We start from the raw sequence: 21,223 nt of genomic DNA on the forward strand, positions 1-21,223 counted from the left end.
CAACCTCAATCGCCCTTCGGTCTTCCCAGACGAGCCGCATTGCCATATCCAACAAAGACAGCCCCCGAGCTGTGAGGCAGAGAGGACCGCGGCGGTGCCCGGCCTCCTCCGTTGAGAAGCAGAAGAGAACCAACTCGGCCCGGCCAAAGCACAGCAATTCAGGCGGAGTATCGACAGCAGCAGACAGACAGCCCGTGTCCGGCTTCTTTGTTGGTTGATCAAAGATTCCGTCAGCCGCGCTTTCCTCTCTTGCTCTCTCTCATCCTTCCTTGCGCTCGCACCCACATCACGGACATCAGCCCTCGTCATGGCAGCTGTATCTCTCCACCCGCTCGCCTCGCGTGATGGTACGCAATCGGCCACCGTGGTTTCGGTGCAAATTCCAGCACAGGACGATTCTTCTGCGAATCTAGCTCACAGACATCGCTTCTTGACAAGTGACGCTGCCGTGCAAGATCGCGCACAGTCATCGACGCCTACCTTGACGGCCTCGGCTGGCCAAGACCAAGAGTCTCTGAGCTCCAGCCCGACAGCACGATCGGTCTCGCCTATCTTTTTCAGCGAGTACCCTCCCCGGCACGCTACGACTGCTGCCTCCAACTGCCAACAGAGTGACTACCCTCAGCCACAACTACATGAGCAGCAGCAACAACAACAACAACAACAACAACAATTATTGCAGCAACAGCAGGTCACATATGGCCTTGTCCATCACGACCTGGACCAATACCCCATCCTTGATGACGATGCCTCTCCCTACGATGGTTACACCGACGCTGCTTCTGCCGAGGCATGGTTTCCCTATGGAAAGCCACCGGCGATTCGAGCCATGTCAGCTGCGCAGTACAACGAGCTGCACGACCAGTACATCAACCTCGACGTGCCGTCCTCGGCCGTCTTTCCCTTCCTGCACGGCGTCGACGGCGACAATCAACAGCAGAATCTGTTCTTCGGAGCGCCGCCTGAGGGCATGCCTGCCCCCAGCTACCGTGGTCTCACCGTCGTTCGCGCAGACATGCCCTTGCCCGACCAGCACGGAGGTAGGAACAGGAGGAGGAACACGCGTGCATCATCCTCGGCGTCTCTCCTCTCCGATCTCGCAGCGATGTCCGAATCACGGTCTAGGGCTGACTCGCTCGCGACAACGGCGTCAAGCTCGGCACACAGCTACACGAGCAGCCGGAGCAGTGATGGCGAGAGGGATATCGACCTGTCTATGCCGATCAAAGGCGCCTGTCCCATCGCAGCGTCTGCCTCGACATCATCGATTGCTTCATCGGCAACGCCCTCGGAACAGTCGCGAGCCTCGTCGCTCTTCTCGGGCGTTCTCAGCGACGCCTCGACCGAAGCCAGCAGCGTACAAGGCGACGCATACAAAGCTTCCGCAGCCGCTGGCTACCATGCTCGTGCCTCGCGCTCTCGAATGCATCGCAACAGCCCACCCGTCTACGATCCCCAGCCCGATCATTCCTTCCTCACCTCGTCCATCACGCCATCGGAAATTCTTTCGCCGCCCTACGTAGCAGACACCAAGACCAACAGGCTGCAGCCCGTCTCGCAGAACTCGGCCCCGAGCGAGGACTGCTACGTCCAAGGACCATCTTTCTGCCAGCCTCAACAGTCGCAGGGCATCAGTCTGCGCAATTTCAAAATTCAATGCTCCAAGTACGCCACCATCTCCGACATTGTCATCTACTGCCCCGCTGGACTCCATGAAGGCGCTCTCACCCTCGCCAGATGGTTCCGCGAAGCCCAAGAGGCCTGCTACGAGGATCGCTGCGAGCGTGGACTGGCTTGCCTACGCTATAATGTCTTTGTCGTCACTGGTGAGCTTTTCTCCTGGTTATCCTGCTTCTCTCCACGCGGTCGCTGATCTTCCTCGTCCCAGACCCATTCGAGGTCTTTGAACGTGATTTCCATCATCTCATTGCCATCGACGGTAGCGGCTACTCTCGCAACCGTATCGACTTTGTCGACCGTGAGAGGGACGAAATGCAGCGCATGTCTGCTGCCTCGGAGATTGACGATAACGTCTGGGTGAGTAATTATTGGCTCATCAAAGAGACAATGGAGACTAACGCGAGCTCTTCGAATAGATGGGATGCACTGCGGACGCGCCCGTGTTGCCCGACGACACGAGCAGTGGAAGGGACTCGTCCTTTTCGCTGGACTCGGCTCCTCCAGAAGAGGCCAATCCGCATGGCTTCGCCATTTGCATCGAAGCGCATGACGGTGCGCAGATGCCTCAGCCCATTCAGCTTTCCCAGGCATCCAATCACATCGGGAACATCGAGGCCGAAGCCATTTTCGAGCTCAACAGTAAAGGCTCCCTACAAGAGCTCGAAGAAGATGAAACCGTCTTCGACGATGCCCAGTCGTGCGACTCGTGCGAGGCTGACCGTGGCTCCCTCTCTCTCGGTCCCAATGGCTGGTCGCCCGAGTGCCGTGCACAGAAGGGCAGCTATCGTCGCTCAGTCGCACACAAGGCTGGAAAAGGTCAGAGTCCGGGTCAAGGTCAGCAGCAAAAGCAAGAGCAGCAGCATATTGCGCCTCCCTTCATCTACCATGACCCTGGCAACATCTTCCACTTTGAGTGCACCTCCACTCTTGCTGGCATCAGGGACCTCGATCAAATCATCGAGGACATTGTGACGCTCTGCGTCTGGATCAAGAAGCAGGCGTGCCCACCCAAAGTCAGCAATGTCCACGCCCAAGGCCATGGCTTGCTGCATGGTTCCTTCCGAGGTGTTGGCTACGGTCGTCAAGGAACAAACACCTGGTCGCCCGGAATGACTCGGTCGATCGTCTCGTCGCAGCAACAGCAGATTCCCCGTAGAATCCTCATCCACTGCGGCGACGGCTACACCGAATCTTCCATCTTGGGCTTGGCCTACTTGATGTACTCGCGCGAGCTGTCGCTGCCTGAAGCCTACCTGGACCTTCAGAATCGCTGCCAACGGTCTTTCTTTGTCTATGGCAAGGACATGATCCCTCTTCGCAGGCTGGAGAAGCGCATCGCTCAGGAGATCAAGTACCACCAGCGATTTGCCGCCGAAACGGCCGAGAAGGACTCCACCCGCTCTAGCAAAATTAGGCACAGCTTTGCGTGGTCCATGGGCGCAGGACCAATGCTTGAAGAGACTCAGATTCCCACTCGACGGTCGCAGCAGCAGCAGCAAGCCGACTTTCGTCACTCTTCGCGACGATCGAGCCATTCTCGTCGGAACTCGATGAACTCCGAATCTTCGAGCCATGAGCAAAGCGTATGGGCTCGAGGCCTCGCTGCTGCGTCTGGCTTGGTCAGTGGAAGCCAGGGCCCGCAAAGCCGCAAGAGCGGCGCAAGCTGCAACACTGCCACTCCCGTTGCCGTGACAGCATCGTCGAGCACTAACAGCGTCAATGATATCAACCGCGCCAGCACGCCAACGCCAGCCTCGACGAATGGTTCTGCCAGGGGAAGTCTAATGCCCCAGGCGATCATCGATCACAGTTGGTTCACGGACCCGCGTTTCGAAGCGTCTTTTCCTTCGCGCATTCTTCCATTCCTCTACCTCGGCAACCTCAATCACGCTCTCAATCCCTCGATGCTACACGCGCTCGGCATCACACACGTCGTCTCAGTGGGAGAAAGCGCTTTGGTACCCCCTCAGATCGAGGCGGCCAGTTGCGCCCATGCGAGGCGAACGAGTGGACACATTCCTCCGATTCCTGAAACACGCAATTCGCTCTGGGTCGAGCAGCAGGAGGGAAGGATCTCGGTCCTCGACCTCAAGAACGTTTCGGACGATGGCATTGACTCGCTCCGACCTTATATGCACCAAGCCATCGAGTACATTGAGCAGGCTCGTCTGCAAGGCGGAAAAGTCCTTGTCCACTGTCGCGTCGGCGTGAGCAGGAGCGCAACGATTTGCATTGCCATGGTCATGGCCCACCTCGACCTCAGCATGATCGAGGCTTTCCTCTTCGTCAGAAGCCGACGTATGAACGTCCTGACGCAACCCACCCTCCTCTTCGTGTGGGAGCTTCGAGGCTTTGAGGCACAGTTGGCCAAGCTCAAGAACAAGCGCGCCGTCAAAGCTCGTCGCCGCTCGTCAATGATGATGATGTCGTCGTCTTCATCATCGTCTTCATCATCGTCACCGGCCTCCTTTGACTCGAACTATGCCATGAAATACTCTCCAGACAACATCTCTCTCGCCGACCTGTCGATCTCGACGACAGGCTCTGGCACCAACGGTCGAAGCGCCTTTTCTTCATCTTCGTCGTCCTCCGCTGCCTCGTCCACATCTTCCCTGGCCGCGGCCAGAGGATGTACCCAAGGGAACGAGCTCAGGGTCGACATCGGCGCAGGCGCGGGATCGGTGTATGGATCGCGCATCATCGATTACAAGAAGAGACCCTTTGGGTCGGGAAGCCTTACGAAACTGCCCTATTCCAGCGCAAAGCTCACTCACGGCTACTTTTCCAAGCTCCTGAGCGAGCTCAATGCTCGCTATTCTGTCGCATAGACGGGTTCCCACTCTCAGCACAACATCTCGGTTCAAACAACAGCACGCAAAGGTCTCAATCAAACAAAACAGCACGGGTCAATCACGCGACAACACAACCGGTTTCTCTTGTTTCCATTTTCTCAATGTCCAATTTCTCTTCACCGACTCCATCAACAAGCGACACGAACAATATCTCTGGTCATGACGGTCACCTTTCACTCGCTCGAGACATCCACGACAGGTTTTCAGCTCTCCTATCTAGCCCCTCTCATAGATCTTGTTTTTTCAGAACCACGACTCCTTCCATTTCTCGTATGTAGCTATTTCTTCCTTTTCGATGTGTTATTTTGTTTCTCTCCTACCGTACTATCTTGGCTTCACAAATGTCTCATCTTTTCACATGACCATCTGACTGGCTGGCTGTCTGACACAAGAAGCAGGAGAAGATCGACGATTTGTTGCAAGGGATGAATTTGACGTCCTTGAATGTGAGAGAAAAAGAGATACATGGGAATGATCATGAGGCTTGCGTTGTCTTGCTTGTTCTCTACCGTAATCTGCGAGCTTGATTCTTTCATAAGGTCGGCGTCCGCTCTGCTGCCTCGTGACCTTCCCCGGCCAGCTTGACCGTGTCCACGTTCAAGCTGGCCAGGTGCTTATTCCTGCTCGGTAGCGGTGGCGGCGGGAGAGCCTTGAGTGTCGCGTTCCTCGCCAGCTCTGCATCCGCCGACGGGGCACGCGCCGCCGTTGTCAAGATAGCGGCCGACGTTGCGCGACTCTTCTGCATCACATCGTCGATATTTTCGAGCATGCCGTCCGGCAGGAGCGGGACGGGCTGCCAGTATGCGCCCGCGGCAAAGCCCCTGCCCAAAGGGTAGAGGGACGAGGTGGAGCTCGCCGAGAGGCCGCTGGCGAGCGACGATGAAGTCGTGGTGCTTTTTCGGTCCTCATCGTCGTCTTCGCCCTCGTCGCCTGCCTGAGGCTCTCCTGAACCAGGTGCACCGTTCTGCGCGGTGCCTGAGACCAGAGCTGGGAGCGGTGTTGTCGAGCGACTCGCCAAGGGACTCGGAGCAGCGCTCATCAGTGGCGAAGGCCCTCCTCGCAAGCTCTTCAGAGAGGGCGTTCCCGTTCCTTGGAAATGTCCCCGTCCGAACCCAAATGCATCGCCAGGACTGACAATGAGGGCCTCTGCCTTGCTCGGCAGTGCAAATGGTAGCATGTCCCTGCTATTGAGCAGCTCCGTGAGGATCCAAGCTTCCCCGCTCCCATCTTGCGGGTGGGCAGTGTTCGCCTCTGTATGGCCGTATCGCTGTTCTTGCCCTGCCGCGGACCACGGTGGCTTGTAGTCCGACATGGATCTTCCAGGATCAAAGAGACTATCGATAGCTCGCTGTGCTGTACGCGCGATCGACTCGTTCGGATTCTGGTGCTGAGCAAGCCGCGGAGAAGTTGCGGATGCCTTCACATCGTCTGCTGTAGCCGTTCGAGCTGTTGTGTTGCTATCGAGCGTGTCATTACCTCCCTCCTCGCCCTCTCCTTCCCCTTCTTCGAGCTCATCCTCGTTGCCACTCGGATCGGCCTGCGTGGCCGTGCCACTTCGACCATGTGCGCTCTTCCTCGTTCTTTTCTGGTCTTCCTCCTGGCGCTGTTTTAGCTTCTTTGCCGCCTTCTCTTCCTCCTCTGCATCTCGCCGAGCCTGCTCCACTTCCTGCCTCCTCCTCTCCCAGTCAACGTGCAGTTGATCAAGGTACTGCACGCACTCGTCGCCCAGACGTGTCTCGCCCACCTCGTACCGGTAGTCCCTCGCCGCGCGCTTCATCTGGACTGGATTGAGGACCCGCAGTCCTTGCAATGTCGCAATGAGCCCGTCCAGCTCCCTCAAGCTGCTCAGGCACTGCAACCATGAGATGAGCTGATTGAGCGGTGCGAGGTGAGAGTTGACAATAGACAGCGGCAAGGCGTTGGACCTGGCCCAATCTTCAAGGGCCGACACCGAGAGACGGATCTGCATGGCACGGGATCGGCACAGGTACTTCTTTCGTGTGAGTACCCGATTGAAGAGCTCGCAGCCCACCCAGAAAAAGATTTGAGAAAGGGCCTGAATGATGACGGCCGGATTGACCTCGTACAGCTGCAGAACGTGCAGCGTCGAAGTGAGGAGCGATGTGATCGTGCGTGGTGAGGGCTTGGCAAGGAGATCTTCAGGCGTGGCGTCGTACGACGACTCTCGCATCACTGAGGGTGTCCGACGGATAGACGCTGTCGTCGTTGCCGGTGAAGACGTATGCTTCTCCAGCCCCCGCAGTCGGCTCGACGGCGTGCCAGGCGAGGGAACGGGAGCCACTCCTGGCGACGAAGAAGAGTTTGCATGCATCGTCGCTCCATCGCTGTTTGCTTCTGGCGTGCTGCTTCGTGCCGCAAAGATCTGACCCAATGGCTTCCTCACCGACCCGCCAGCGGACGATGAGGAGTGGGAGCCTTGTCCCAGGTTCTTGACGCTTCCAGTCAAAGTCTTGATGAAAGTCCACTCGCCCTCAAACTTGACGTCTTCCATGCCGGGAATCGCATCGTGATCCAGGAGGGCAGCGTCCATGACCTTGTCGATGCGTCTCTCGAGGTCACGAATGACGAAGACGTAGAGCTCGTTGATGAGATCGGCTACGAGGGAGCGGAGGTCATCGAGGGCCTCGCAGTGTCGCAGCGTCACATCGCGCTGCATGTAGTGCAAGAGAAGCATGCAATTATGCAGCCAGAAGGCCAGGTAAGTCATGTCGGTCGAGTGGGCGTAGAGGATTTCCTCGATGTGGTCGGCGGCACCGAGGAGCAGCCCTTCGAGAAGATCGTAATCGTCCAGACTGCATGCAAATCGAATGCAGAGGAATAAAACGTTCGCCGGTGCAGACCGATGGGTCCAGGGCGCTCGAACGGGTCTCATCTTTGTGACGACAAGGTCCAGTAGTGGCTCCAAGTCGGCCTCCCCAAACACCAGCATCTGATCGGCTCGGACCGTTTCGAAGTCGAACTCGATCGAAAGAACATCACTGCCGATTTCGGCGGCGCCACAGCCTGATGCTAAACCTGAATGCGTAGGCTTGAGGGGCTTGGTACCTCTTCGTTTGGCCTTTCGCATCGCCGACGGCGTCACCTCAGTCACGACTGGAGGCTCGCCCACCAGCACGTCGTATTCCACGCCGAGCATCACGGCCATGTCCAAGAGCCCTCTCCTCCGGCCTTCGGCCACCTCTCGTGCTCTGAGCTCAGCCTCTGCGATCTGCGTCCGTTCGTCTCTGCCGACTAGGCGCCGCTTGCTGGCGCTCATTGTTCTGCTGTGCCCGAACAGGCTGCCTTTGGAGCTGGCTTTGGAGGGCGTGACGGGATCCGGGACCATAGACGGAGGACTCAGCAGACCAGGACTGGCGGGCCGCGCTGGGTTGGTCTCATCGGTGCCCATGCTGAGCGATCGTAGATGTTGCGGCACAGAGGCCTTACCCTGCAGCTTGCTCTTTGCTGTCGCCTGCTGGTACTCGAACACGATATCTGCGATCAGTTCTCGGTCCGTGGTTCGTGGGCTCGCCGGCGGTGCGTCTCTCGTGACCAATCCCAGCGCAGGTCTGTGACTCGGCCCAGGCTCGAGCCAGGTGGGGAGTGGCTTGATGAACGTCTCTGGTGAGGAGGAGATGATGAAGTCTTCGCAGGTGGCCCCTTTTGAGCTCTTGGCCTCGATGTCGGCACCGTGGGAGAGGAGGAAGGAGACAAGAGGGAGGTTGGAGCTGTTTGTAGCCCACATAAGCGGCGTCCAGCCACCTTAGAAGCCGCGGCGTGAGCAATCAGAGGCATCTTGTGCAAAGATGAAGGACGTGCGACTCACATGCATCTCGCTCATCTACGTCGGCCCCGCTGCCCACCAGGATCCGAACGGCTTCGGCATGCCCCGAACTTGCGGCCAGGACGACTGGGCCCGAGCCTTCCTCATCTCGTAGCTGGCTGATGTCAATGCCCTCGAAGGCCCATCCCTCCGGAGGCACAGCGCTGCCGTTACTGCCGCTGCTGCTGCTGCTGCCGTCTTCGCCGTTCGCCCTGGCCTGCTTCGCCTTCGACCTGACGTAGATAATCCACGAAAGCAGTTCCGTGTCTCCGCTCGAGGCGGCTCGGAGGACGATCTTTGCCAGCCGCTTCTTCCTGGTTGCCTCACCGCCTGGAAATTCGTCGGCAGTGGCCAAGGCGACAGCTTGTACAGAGCTGATGGAAGGACACAGGTCCAAAAGCGTATCAAAGAGGACCTGTGACGGTCTTTTCTCCTCCAGCTTTTGTTCTCCTTCCAGACCTCTATCTTGTCCTCCTGCACCGCTGCTGCCATCGCTGCTGCCGCTGGCCTCCATGTTTTGTTGGTTTCCTGTCGTGCCCAAGGCCGCTGCTCGCTCGCAGTCCGTTCGCCCTCTTGCGCGTCAGCTACATGCACCGCTGCTGCTGTCTGTCTGTGCTCGGGTGGTTCGCATCTCAGGGCGTGGGTACCATGGTCGACGACGAATGGTTTCCGATGGCTTGGCGGACGAGCTGTCAAATCAGGAAACAACAGTCCACAAGTAAATCACAAATAGTGAGGGCGATTAGGGCCCGTGCCTGCCCTAGCCCGCCCTGCTTGCTGAAAAAACCAACACCAGGCTAGCGTAGGGTGCTCCAAAGCATCGAGTCGATTATTTCGCGTGGCCATTCAAGTCGCGCGCTTGGGCACGCAGCGAGCAGGTAAAATTGGGTGACGATTCGATTTCCTCTCGTTTTTGTATTTTTGCCCGCGGCGCGCGCCCTAACTTCTCTTCTTTTCTACTACCGGGGCGTCTAGAGGAATCTTCTGTGACGGCTTCTCTTCCTTGGAGTGCAGTGGTCTTGTGCCACTGCTGAAGAGGAGGTAGGGTTGCCAGTCCCTCTGTCTCTTTCATCCTTTTCCTCGATCTCTCTCTCGCAGAGAGTAAGGGCAAAAGGCTGGAGGAGGAAAAAGCGTCGAGAGCAACCCGCACCCCTTGAGTGAGCTTCGTTTAGGATTTCATTCGTTTCGACGACGGCTCAATTAGGGTCTCTAGTGCCACACTGTCCATTTCAGGTTGGTTGAGGCGAGAGTATGGATGAATGTACCTAACAAAAAGAAAAGATGATGGAGTAGAGATCGCTAGCAATGATGTGCTCAGTGTTGCCATGAAAAGGAGTCTTGACACATGAGGAGACGGCGCGCATGTGAGCGATTGAGGCGGAGACAAGGGCGGCGGGCGAGGTGCTGATTTGGAGAAGCTAAGAAGAAGAAAGAGAAAAAAAAAACGAATGTGACTGGTATTCTATCGGCATCGTATGCCAGAGTTGCTGGGAATCCAAGAGCGCTGGGGCCGAGGTGATTTAGAGGACGACGCAGCCCTTGCAGCAGCCGCTCGAGTGCTTGCCATCCTCGGTCTGGAATCTCTCCATGCCACCCGCTTGGCCTGGTACGCCCCCTGCGCCTGGACGGCCCATCGTTTGCTCCTTGTTGTACCTCCTGATCTCGCGCACCAAGTTGCTGAAGGCCTCATCGACGTTGATGCGCTGCTTGGCCGACGTTTCAATGAAGCGGCAACCAAAGCTCTTTGCCAGCTCGCGACCCTCTGCAAATGAAGCCCCGTCAGATCACTGGGAACCTCTTCTTCGCAATCATGTCGAGCTTTCTCACCATGGCTTCCAACCTGCCTCTCATACTCGAGGTCGCACTTGTTGGCCACAACAATGACGGGAAAGTAGTCCTTGTCTTTGACCCGGAGAATCTGCTGGTGGAATGTCGAGATCTCATCGAAGCTGTTGCGCGAGGTGATGCTGTACACGAGGAGGAAGCCCTCGCCCGTGCGCATATACTGTTCTCGCATCGCTCTGTTGCATTGGGCAAGTCATTGAGATCAGCATGCATCGATAATCTAACGAGTGCATTCAGCATTCTCTATGCCTTGTACCTCGGCACTCACGAGTACTCTTCTTGGCCGGCTGTGTCAAGCACATCTAGCAGGGCGACTTCCTCATCGATGACGCACTGCTTGCGGTATGAGTCTGCAACCCGATTCGAAATGCGGAGAAAAAGAGTAAGCAAAGAAAATCTCGCGATAACAACTTACACCAAAAGTGATGCTCACCTTCGATTGTCGGGTCGTACTCGTCGACGAAGTGACTGTATGGCGAACAAGGCTTGTCAGTCTGAGACCGAAAAGGAAGTGCAAGAAGAAGGATGAGGGAGCACTCACCTTTGGATGAACTGGATCGTGAGGGCGCTCTTGCCGACGCCTCCCCCACCGACAACGACGACCTTCAATCCGAATGAATGTCACTAAGTACCAGTATCTTCTTACGCTGCTGCTAAAGGGCTCACCTTGAATTCCCGAATAAAGCTCATTCTATCGTAGCAGTGTCCTCGTACGTGACGGATTGGTGATGAAGACGAAGGAGGTGGGAAGGCGGGGGCCTATCTCTTGCGCTGCTCTCGCGCACGAACCTCTCCGAATTCCTTTTTCGCCACGTGTTTGTGAATGCATACAAAAATAACCAATAGAAATACAAATGCCCCTCACTTCGTCCTCGAATTGAAAACAAATTAAATCAAAATAGTGTACGGAGGAAGAAAGTGGATTCAACCAAATCTTCCACGCGCGACGATCCACTCCAGTCTTCAAAGCCAATCACTCTTTACCTTGCCCGACAAGGATGGCGGGCTCCTTCTCCTTGAGCTTGCCAGCGCTGGATGCGCTCCCGTATCACGATTCAGAGCTCGACCGCAAGCCCGGCTTGCGCAACCGCGTCGAACGAGCTATCGCCGACGAGCTCCAGCGCGGCCCCGCCATGTCGCTCTCTGATGCTCGTCTCCCGCCCGAATTTGAGCCATTCTCCAGCCGACCAGAGCTGCGGGAGCTGTACGATCGAGCAGTCCGATCAGAGCACCTCGACGCCCTGGACAGGACGAGGTACAGCCTGCCGACACCTCCGACGCAGGACGCCGACTCGGCAGAGGCGTGGAACGGCAGCTTGTCGAACGCCATCTCGCAGCTGATGCATTCGGAGCAGAGACAGTCGAACCTCGAGCTCTTAAAGAAGTATGGATCGAACCACTGGCGTCTGCACAACTTCCAACAAGAGGCCATGATGCGTCACCTGGACAGACATGCCGCGGACAAAACCGAGGAGACCAACGAGGTGAATCGGCGCAGGAAACGTAGCCAGCTCGAGGTGGGCGCGGGGCTCGATCGAGCGAATTCAAAATGGGCACAGCTCGTCAGCGACAACCTGCAGCTCGAGGTGGCTAATTTGGCGGCACAGGCGGAAGTCGATGCGCTTGAGCTGCAGAGCGAGTCACTTGCAAAGCGACTCAAGCAACTCGACGATGGCGACGAATGATGTGCGACCACCACCTTAACCAGCACTGCCGCAATTTCTCTTCACTCTGTATTTGTAGACGATGTAATCCAAGCAATATCTTCCTTTGGTCATGTTCTTGACGGTCGTGGGTTTTGCGGGCCTTGAGAGCCACACGCACGCTAAGCATGCAACACGCGCAAAGGGACACTTAGCCGTGGCCTACGTCCACAAAGTACAGTCCTACCGTATGGGCCATTTGTAAATTTGACAAAGGAGCAAGTACCTTCAGAGAAGCGATCAATATACAGGCTGGTGAAGAGTAGCGACTGCCAAGTCGCCGTTGGCAATGGGTACGAAGTCGCATGCGTGCTTAGAGTCGACGAGGAAGATTGAAGAAACTTCCACGTGGCCGCCAACGCTTCACCCACCGACGCCCAGCTCTCCATAGCAACGCGCTTTTTCATTCATCTCATCACTCACTCACTACTACCACCACCGCCGCAGCAGCCCTCGGCGTCCCTTCTGCTCCTCCTCGTTGCTCGGTGAGTCTCCTCCTTGATGCGGTTCAGCCCCTCCCTCTCCCTCTCTCTCTCTCCTTCGCCCCGCCGCATCACGATGTGACGACGTCCACCAACTCTCTTCTCACTCTCTTCACTCTCCGACCTGCCCCTCTCTTCTATCTTCAATCTCTCATTCTCACCAACTCTCCCTCCATCTTTCTCTCTCACTCTCTCATTTATCTTCGTCTGTCGATGGACAGGCAACAAGCAGTCGAGAGGGTTGACTTCCTCGCTGGTTAGTCTCGTTGCCGAGATGTCCTACCGAGAGTATTCGGCCTACGAGCACGCCGGAGGGTACAGTCGCTACGATGAGCCCGTCTCGTCTCGCGACGCCTACCGGCGAGCTTCACCTCCCTACGGTATGTCATTGGCCCCAGAGTCGTCCCATGAGCGGTCCTCATGTTGACAAAATGAGCCTTCAGACCGGTATGGTGGAGGCCGCAGAGCGTCGACCATTGATGACGACGACGCAGATTACCGAGCTTGGGTCATGCGACAGCGGGCTCGTGAAAGGGAAGAGTACGATCAGCGGTATGGCACGGCTGCTGCGTCATCGTCGTCTTCACAGTACTTTGGAGGAGGCAAGCGGACGTGGGACGAACTTGATCGCGAAGAAAAGGAGAGGGAATGGGCTCTGTACGAGAGGGACCGCGCAAGGGACGACGACCGCTATGCGAGAGACAGGTACGAAGAGACGAGGTATCTTCCGAGATCAAGATTCGACGAGCGGCCTTTTTCTGGTGAGTGAGAACGAGCTCTCGTGCACTTGCAGAGAAAGAAAGAAGCGCCGAAGCTGAAGCTCTGTGAAGCCCGACCAGAAGCAGACATCCCTTTGGATTCCGGAAGGGAAGATCGATGGCAACCAGACCGGGCAGGCCCCGACACTGACCGACTCAAAGACGTGATGGATTACCCTACGATGATGCCGTTCCGACGCTGGGCACAAGTGGTCCGCATGCTTCGCTCTGAGCCCAGCGCCCTGCAAACGGGCCCCGAGGCCACGCAAGAGCTCTACCAAAAGTACCAAGAGTACCGGCAGGCCTTTTCGAGAAAACAAATGATCGATTTCTTCAACGCAAACAAGCACGAGAGCTGGTTCGTCGAAAAGTACGGCATCGGCGAAAAGGAGTTGAAGGCGAGGCTTGCTCGAAGGAAGCGGGGGAGGCAGGGAAACAAGGCAACGTGGCTCTCTGAGCTGAGGAATGGCGAGCTCGACAAGGTTTGCTGGGAGGCTAAACAAAGAGACGGCGACCTTCCCTCGGAATCGCCTTCCAAGCTGGTCGCATATGATCGAAAGGGAGAGGCCGAGGAGTTCGACGCGAATGAAGCCGTCACGATCCCTGCCGATCCGAGCCAGATCATTGTCAAGCAGGTGCCACCTGAATTCGATCGGATTGAGCTAGAGCAGGCTCTCAAGGAAGAGCCTGGCTTCTTATACCTGGCCATGGGTGAACCACACCAGGGACGGCGGTATTCGCGCATTGGCTGGGCCGTCTTTGAGGAGGGCACGGCCATGGAGGAGCTCGTTGAGAGGCTCAACCAGCGCTCCATCGGCGGCCACAAGCTTGCATTCGAGCTCACGATTCGTCCGGCTCAGGGCAAATTGCGAATTGCGCCCGAGCACGCTTGCTCGCTTCGACGTATGGCACAGGATCTCGAGCATGCCCGTGCACTCGTGTCTCTGCTGGAGAAGGAAGACCGCGAGGTGTTGTGGAAAGATGAAAGGGAGGAGTCGGCTGGCTGGCTCGACGTCGACGTCAGTACCGAGATTGAGAGACGCTGCGATAATGTGGGGCTTGGCCTGGGACCCGATCCCACTGCAATCATCCATGAGCTGGCCGGTGGTGGTGCTGGGGCAGGGGTAGAGGGAAATGGCGAAATACTGGACAAGGAACATCGCAGAAAACAGCTTCAAAAGCATCTCGACTTGCACATCGACCTTCTCCGGCAGGTATATCACTGCGACTACTACGGATCGACGCTGTGCGACTTTGCAGAGGAGCTTGCACGTCGCTCACCAAAGTATCTGAGACGTACCCCAGCAGGTGAACAAGAACCGCCAGAGGAAGTCCCAGGTGGAGAGAAGATCTGGGCAGCGAACCTTGATGCAAAACAGGCGTTGCTGTTGCGACCTTCCGATGAAGAGATGGATCAACATAGCGGCAAGTCCGTCGAAAAGGAACTCTTGGCCATGGCCGCTCGTTTCTCGCAGCAAGATGAAGCGGAGAAGCATCGCTGCATTCTCAAAATAGGCGATGGTGAAGGAGCTGAAAAGAAGGAGTGTGGGAAGCCGTTCAAGGCGACAATCTTTGTTCAAAAGCACGTCCTCAACAAGCATAGGGCTCTTTTCGAGGAGGCTGTAGGTGCAAAGACGCTGGTGCAAGACATCAAGTACCTCAACAACTACATCAGAGATCCGGCGAGAGTCATGCCGCTCCAGCAGCAGCAGCTGCCGCAACCGGATGGAGCTTTACAAAACGGAGGAACAAATGGCACAACTCTTCAGAACGGATCGACCCGACTTGGACCTGGAGCCGGCGGCGCTTCTGTGCCGGGCTTGATTCGGATGGGGAATATCAGTGCAGCCACACCTGAAGATGCCCACTACAGCGGTGTTCACGCTCGTCGCCCTGCGCCATCCTCCGGTGCAGGCCCAAGACATTGGAGCTCGTACGCTGGTCGAGACTCTCCCACGCCCCAATGGGATCTCGGGACGGGACGACAGAGAAGCGCTAGCCCGCCTATGCGCATGCCACCCACTTCCGCCCCCGGCTCGCTCCGCGACCGACTCGACATGGGTCCTGGTGGCGGCCGCAACGGCTCTGCGGCATTTGGCTTGGCCCTCGGCCCGCCGGATGGTGGACCGCCGAAATCGCTCGATCCACGGGCGAGACAGGCGCCCAGGAGCTATCAGGACCTCGACGATGGCAGCAACGCCGCCGAAGAGATTGAGCTCGAATATTGAGCAACACTTTCCCTCTCTCTCTTTCTCTGTCGAAGAGGTGTGCACTTCACTTTATGACTTCGCATCCCGGGCTTCGTGCCAGACATGCCTCTGGCACCATGTCTCATAGGAAGCAAGGACATCCTACAGTCATCGTTACTCACAAACATTGTACGATCAAACAAGAAAGTAAAAGGGAGCGTGCGCATGGGAATTGACTCAATGATGGGAGAAAATTGAAAGGTGGAAGTGAAAGAAGTGCACGACATGCTGAGAGAAATGACAAGAGATTGAAACTGAAATGATAAAAAGAGTGAGGGCATCAAGAGTAATAAAGCAACGCAAGGTATGGAAGTAAGAGGGACTGCGAAGAAGGTAAAGATATCCGGGTTGAGAATGTTTTCAGACATTGCTGCCCGAGAGGAGGCTCTCGCTCTCCTCTTCCAGGTTGCTCAGCGGCATGCCAGGCTGATATGGCTGCCGGAAGCTTGGCGGAAGGCTCAGGTCTAGCGGCATGGGCGTCGACTTGTCCTGGCCCTCTTCTCTCTCCAACCTACTGTCTTCCCTTTCCCTCTCGGCATCGACCATGGGCGAGCCACTGAAGGCGCCTGTGCTCATGGCAAAGCGTTGCTGCAGCGACGCGCGTCCGCCGCCATCGCCGCCGTCTTCGGACGTGTCTCGGGAAAAGTTGGACGCAGCATCGTCTGGGTAGATGCTGGGAGCCGTGGAAGAATCGAGCGACGGTCGAGGAGGTGGCTCGGCGTTGGGATCTGCAAGGAGCTGAGGCGAGGAGGGTCGAGGTGCCACGGGAGAAGAGGAGCCCATGTGTGACGACGAGGAAGAGGACACGGGAGTCGAGTTGCTGAAACCTGGGATGGGTGCTTGTTTGGTGGAGGGAGGCGAAGAAGCAGGCACAGGAACCCTTGTGACTGGCTTGGACACTCGGGGACTCGGGCTCGGGCTGACAGGCTCCGCACTGTCCTTTGAACCGTTCCCTGTGCTCTGAGGCGTGAGAGCATTTGTACTTGGGCCCGTGTTCTGAGGTGTGAGCGCACCGACAGGCGACTTGCTAGCGCCACCAAACTTGCTGGCAATGCTCGACACCCTTCCCGTTGTCCTATTCTTTGCAAACGGATTGTCGAGTGGAGCCAGCGTGGAGGGCACCTTCCCACTCTTGCTCGACGATGCAGGCGAGGTGGCCTCATCATCCTGCTTCTTCTTGTCTGCCGCCACCTCGACTGGTGTGAGGTTTGCTCGAAGCTCCCTCGCCCGATCTTGGGCCGCCTTGATCCGCGCTTCGCGTTGCTTCTCACGGTCCTTGAGCTCTTCGGCTGTGCCAAGGACCTTGGGCGCAACGGGTTTGAGGTAAGGCTTGGCCTCGTCTTCTCTCTGCTCTTTCCCTCGTGCAGAGGTCGACGTGGAGGTGGCCGAGATGGCGGACGGAGAGGTGCTCCTCCGTCCATCGCTGCCGTTTGTTCTTCCAGCAACCTTCGGTGGGGTGAGCGATCGTGCGCGCTCGTCTTTCGCCTCATCGTCATCACCGCCAGACAGGTACGACAACTGGCTCTCGCCCGAGTCTAGAGGCATGATATGCATATCGGGACGCGCCACCATCTTTGGGTCCTGCGAGATGCCAAGACCATGTTTGGAAGACGCGGATGAGGGCGCAACTCCCGCAACCTTTTCATGTGACCAACCAGGCGCTGCGACGACTGGTGTCTTTGCTTCTTCGAGGGTCTGCGACCTTGCAACCGATGCTGCAGCCGCAGCGCCAGCCTCAGCCGGCGAGAGCCCGTCGTCAAAGGGCGATCTGTAGGTGGTGGGCGCGTCAGAAGCCCGCCCCGTCGGGGTCCTGGATCCAGCGTCAAAGGAGCTCGATCCCTTTCTCGATGAGTAGTCGTCGCGAGAAGCAACATCTGGAACGCTCAGCCCAGTCGCTCGCTCGCCATTTGCATTACCGAGGGTGTCTGTCTTCTTTGATTTCGCAGACGTCAGATTTCTTGAGTGGCCCATCTCGGCGTCTTGCCCGGCCATCCGGAAGTCATTTGCCTTGAGCATGATGTCGAGCCATGAATCATCCTTGCTCTGCCGCTTCACCTTGCTCATCAGCTTGTTTCGCGATGGGCCGACCAGGGTCACATCGTTGTCCTGCAGGCTCCTCGTGTCAAAGTCTGACGAGCCAAACGATCCGTCTTTCTGATGGTGCGCAGCGTCAGCGCCCATTCGTGGTGGAGACAGGGCAGTAGCGGGCGATTTCGGAGGAGGCAGCGGGGGGGTCAAGATATCTTCGTCACGACCGTGCTTGCGTCGGGTCATAGTCGTCTTCGACCTTAGGGTCGTGAGCAGCCTCTGACCGCCAGAGAGCCCGCCCGCCTCTCCACCGTCGCCATTGGTCCCTGTGGGATCAGACGCGCCTTGCTGCCTGCGATTGGAGGTGAAGCCTCGAGACATTGAATTCGAAGAAGATCTTCGAAGGTCGGGCGAGGCACCGAAGATAGACGTCACAGGGTCCTTGAGGACGATGCGCTTCGTCGGTCCACCATAACCCGCCCGGAAGACATCGTTGGGGTCTTCCAAGATTTGGTTCTGGTGAACATTGGGACCCTTCTTGCTTGAGCGCTTGAAAATGTTGAGCTTCCTGATACTAGGCCTGCTCCGGTTCTTGAGCCTGCCTGCAGCATCAAGCTCGCTGCGGTATTGCTGCGGGACGACTTCCTGGATGACGAACCACGCAGCGTCCGATCGCGGATCTGGGGCGACCGACTGGCCAAATTCGTCGCGAGAAGGCACCACGGCGCTGGTCCTCGACGAAGCGCCAGTGCTCTGCGATCCCACCGTCGAAGGTGTGGGCCGGCTCTTGTACTGGACAACGACGAAATTGGCCCCTCTGTGCGTCACCTCGTCTCGGTTGCTCCAGCCGTTGCCCAGCAGGTAGTCTGCCCAGACCTCTGCGAACACTTCATCCATCTTCGACACGGGCCTTTCGTTCCACTGTCCTGAGGGATTGCCGTCTTTGGAAGGGCTGGCAAGAACATGAGGCGTGGAGTCATAAGGAAACGGCGGCAGGGCCATCGTTCTCTGCCGGAGCTTGTCCATGAGCTCCCGTTTTTCCTCTGGCCACTTCTTGACATCGTCTTGGAGCGAATCGTTAAATGAAAGAACAGAGGCGAGGCCGTCGTCGGCAAAGGAGAAGCCAGACGTCTCAAAGTCGGACCACTGCACCGTCTCGCGCTTTTGTGATCGCGCCTTCCTCTCACTCTCGCGCAAGTCAAAGGCCAGCTTCGACTCATCCGGTGCGGCGAATCCCTGACCATCGCACCTGTCAGCTTCCTGACTACAACTCTCACATTATTCGACGGACTCACCTCAGTCATGAAGTCGCCCCACTCCTTGGAGGCCAATGTGGAGTAAGACTCGATGTCTGGACCCGGGCTGCTTGCCTGTTCCCTGCTGCTGAGCCCGCCATCGTACTTGATCTGGTTCTTGGATCGACCCTGCTTGGCGCTTCCCCGCAGATTGATTAGCTTGCGATACCGATCGGACAGCTGGGGATCCCGGCCATGGTGGTCATCGTCTGTGCAGCAAGCAGCCCACTCTTCAGAAATCTGTCCCAGATCGAACTCGCAGGCCGTCTTTACAAGATCGACACTGTACAGCCTGACTGTTCGCTCGATCGACGTGATGGGCACGCTCTTCACGCCTCTCGACGGGAGAAAGATATCGGACGAGAGCATGTTGGGGTATCCTTGGATGTGCGATGCCAGCTTCGTTGGAAGCGTCTCGAGTGTTCCAGTGTCTCTGATGTAGGCTAGCAGGAGATGCTCAGTAGCGTTGCCAGCCTTGACGTAGGCATCGTACGTCCTTTCAAACGTGTCATCCTCTGGTAGACCAAAGAGGAGGGGACCAAAGAGACGAGCGAGCTTCGAAGGAGGCATGCCGTTTGTCGCGCTGTAGGACGTCGTCGACGAGAGAAGAGAAAAGAGAGCAATGAGTAGGGCGACGGTGGAGGAAGAGAGATCGGTGAGAAAGTGGTTGAATGCTGTCGGCAGATAGCCCGAGGCTAGTTGGAAAGGGATCTGAGCACGCAGTCATAAGAGGGTACTCCAGAACGCAGCACTCACCTTTCTCCTGTTGAGCCCAGGTGTAGTACGAGTCGAGATTGAGGAAGCCCCGCTGCTGGACAAAGACCGTCTCTTCATGCGTCTGCTCGCTCCGTCTGCCCAGTCGCGATTCGACGGGAGGCAGGGGGACGGGGACGGTGAAGACCCTGCCCAGACGTGCCAGGGCCCATTTGATGACGGCTGCCAGGTCGTGCACGTTTGCAAACCGAATGTCGGACGAGAAGGTAGCCGCCAGACCCGGACCTCGACGGTCGGGCGCGCCTTCGGGAGCAGCAGTCGTCGGTGAAGAGAGGAAGGACCGTAGAAGAGAGTTGACATTGTGCAGCGACAGGTCCAAGGCCATTGACGAGAAGATCAAGGGAGAATCGAGACCTGTGATTTGGAGGAAGAGTGAAACAAAGACGGGGTCAGCGATCGCCCAGAGAGACAGGAGGATGTCGTTCTTGTACTCACCCCTCTTGCGAATCTGATCACCACATGCCATGACCAGCTCTGCTGCCCTCTGTTCGTCCATTGGCGCATCCCATCCGACTGTTGAATAGCCATAGAGGGACGGCTCTTGTGTGACACGACCGCTAGGCCCTGCGGATGTCTTCAGGGACGAAGCCTTTGGCAGGACCTGTTTGGACTTTGTGGCCGAGGCGGCGTCGCTGCGATGCCCACCTGCCGGCACTGTGTGGTAAGGGGCTCTCTCATTGACCGAGATGGACGCAAGTGGCCCTCCAAAGTCGTCGTAGTTGCTGACATGTGACTTGGTCCGCTTCGGTTCAAGCTGCTGGTAGTCGGTCGGCATGCTGACTTGGCGCATCTGCTCCATTTGCGGCGTATGCTCAATCTCGACGGCACTGTCAAACGTCGGCATCGTTCCCACTACCGAGCCGTTTTCGCTGTCCCCATGCGGCGGAAGATCTGGTAGTGGTCTGGCATCCTGGCTCGTCGGCGAGAAGTTGGCGAGGTCGTTGGACGAGATTCCAGCGCCGTACCGACCGAGGGAGCCAGTCTTGTTGATATCGAGCTTGGCCTTGGCCGCGGGCCACTTTGAAAATATCGTCGGCATTGTAGAAGCTCTCGCTGTCCTTTGCTGGTGGGAATCCGGTGTTGACTGGTATCGGTATCGGTATCGGGGCGAAGTGAAAGGAGCAGGAAAGAGGGGGTTATCGTGAGTCCGACGCTCGTCTCGCGCGCGGTATCCGTGACAGTGGCTGATCGGGTCTGACGGACCGCCGCTCGGATCACAGGGAACGTCGTTTCGCTCGCTGGCGGTCTTCTGTTGCTTAGTCGGGCACGCGCTTCGCGCGTTGGCTCTGCGACCTGGTCCACGAGCGACGAACGAAGCGAAGACAACGACGAAGTCGGGACAAGCAGCCACGAAGACGGCAAGGCGGAGGTGAGTGAATGGGAAAAGAGGGCACCAGCTAGTCAATACAATTAGACCAGGCTAAGTCTGAGACAGAGCCACACAAGCAAAAACCCTATTCCCACCCCCCCTTCCCACCGCCAGCAACAATACAACAATGGACGAGGCGCGTCTAGAAAGTGTAGTGTGCTTTTAATTAGCCTCCTCATTTGGCAACGAAAGGACGTCAAGACGGTTAAATTGGCACCCGTTCTTCTGTTGCAGCAAGGACGCCAGCGAGGGTTCGACAGAGGGTTCTTTGTTGGAGCAGCTCCTTCTCATAATGTCTTCCTCTGACCACCAGCCTTTTGAGAGAGAGCAATTTGCCATTGACGTTAATATCTGGAGAATGGCAA

General features: G+C 57.2%; 7 protein-coding genes across 7 annotated transcripts; 4 read left to right on the forward strand and 3 right to left on the reverse strand.

The window, feature by feature from the left end:
- Positions 1–87: 87 nt before the first annotated feature.
- FA10DRAFT_128002 (hypothetical protein) lies at positions 88–4,600 on the forward strand. The gene is made up of 3 exons (XM_025517961.1): positions 88–1,826; positions 1,889–2,037; positions 2,097–4,600. The coding sequence occupies exons 1-3, from the start codon at positions 308–310 to the stop codon at positions 4,506–4,508; spliced, it is 4,080 nt and encodes a 1,359-aa protein (XP_025378143.1). The 5' UTR covers positions 88–307; the 3' UTR covers positions 4,509–4,600.
- FA10DRAFT_128003 (hypothetical protein) lies at positions 4,601–5,013 on the forward strand. Its single transcript, XM_025517962.1, has one exon. The coding sequence runs from the start codon at positions 4,692–4,694 to the stop codon at positions 4,959–4,961; it is 270 nt and encodes an 89-aa protein (XP_025378144.1). The 5' UTR covers positions 4,601–4,691; the 3' UTR covers positions 4,962–5,013.
- On the reverse strand, positions 4,883–9,086 carry FA10DRAFT_267373 (hypothetical protein). The gene is made up of 2 exons (XM_025521884.1): positions 8,359–9,086; positions 4,883–8,294 (listed from the first exon to the last, which is right to left on the reverse strand). Exons 1-2 carry the CDS (start codon positions 8,867–8,869, stop codon positions 5,065–5,067), a joined length of 3,741 nt encoding a protein of 1,246 aa, XP_025378145.1. The 5' UTR covers positions 8,870–9,086; the 3' UTR covers positions 4,883–5,064.
- A 789-nt stretch (positions 9,087–9,875) lies between these two features.
- Positions 9,876–10,890, reverse strand: FA10DRAFT_260690 (small G-protein Ras1; the record flags this gene model as incomplete). The annotated part of the gene is made up of 6 exons (XM_025520034.1): positions 9,876–10,117; positions 10,183–10,376; positions 10,469–10,550; positions 10,634–10,668; positions 10,742–10,803; positions 10,867–10,890. 6 exons carry the CDS (start codon positions 10,888–10,890, stop codon positions 9,876–9,878), a joined length of 639 nt encoding a protein of 212 aa, XP_025378146.1.
- Positions 10,891–11,140: 250 nt separating this feature from the next.
- On the forward strand, positions 11,141–11,969 carry FA10DRAFT_267375 (hypothetical protein). The gene has a single exon (XM_025521885.1). It carries the CDS (start codon positions 11,199–11,201, stop codon positions 11,883–11,885), a length of 687 nt encoding a protein of 228 aa, XP_025378147.1. The 5' UTR covers positions 11,141–11,198; the 3' UTR covers positions 11,886–11,969.
- A 743-nt stretch (positions 11,970–12,712) lies between these two features.
- FA10DRAFT_128195 (hypothetical protein) lies at positions 12,713–15,562 on the forward strand. The gene is made up of 2 exons (XM_025517965.1): positions 12,713–13,146; positions 13,216–15,562. The coding sequence occupies exons 1-2, from the start codon at positions 12,897–12,899 to the stop codon at positions 15,369–15,371; spliced, it is 2,406 nt and encodes an 801-aa protein (XP_025378148.1). The 5' UTR covers positions 12,713–12,896; the 3' UTR covers positions 15,372–15,562.
- FA10DRAFT_128099 (hypothetical protein) lies at positions 15,562–20,774 on the reverse strand. The gene is made up of 4 exons (XM_025517963.1): positions 19,925–20,774; positions 19,472–19,843; positions 18,716–19,410; positions 15,562–18,656 (listed from the first exon to the last, which is right to left on the reverse strand). Exons 1-4 carry the CDS (start codon positions 20,526–20,528, stop codon positions 15,753–15,755), a joined length of 4,575 nt encoding a protein of 1,524 aa, XP_025378149.1. The 5' UTR covers positions 20,529–20,774; the 3' UTR covers positions 15,562–15,752.
- Positions 20,775–21,223: the final 449 nt, after the last annotated feature.

The sequence above is a fragment of the Acaromyces ingoldii genome, assembly GCF_003144295.1.
Source record: "Acaromyces ingoldii strain MCA 4198 unplaced genomic scaffold FA10scaffold_3, whole genome shotgun sequence".
Taxonomy (NCBI): Eukaryota; Fungi; Basidiomycota; class Exobasidiomycetes; order Exobasidiales; family Cryptobasidiaceae; genus Acaromyces; species Acaromyces ingoldii.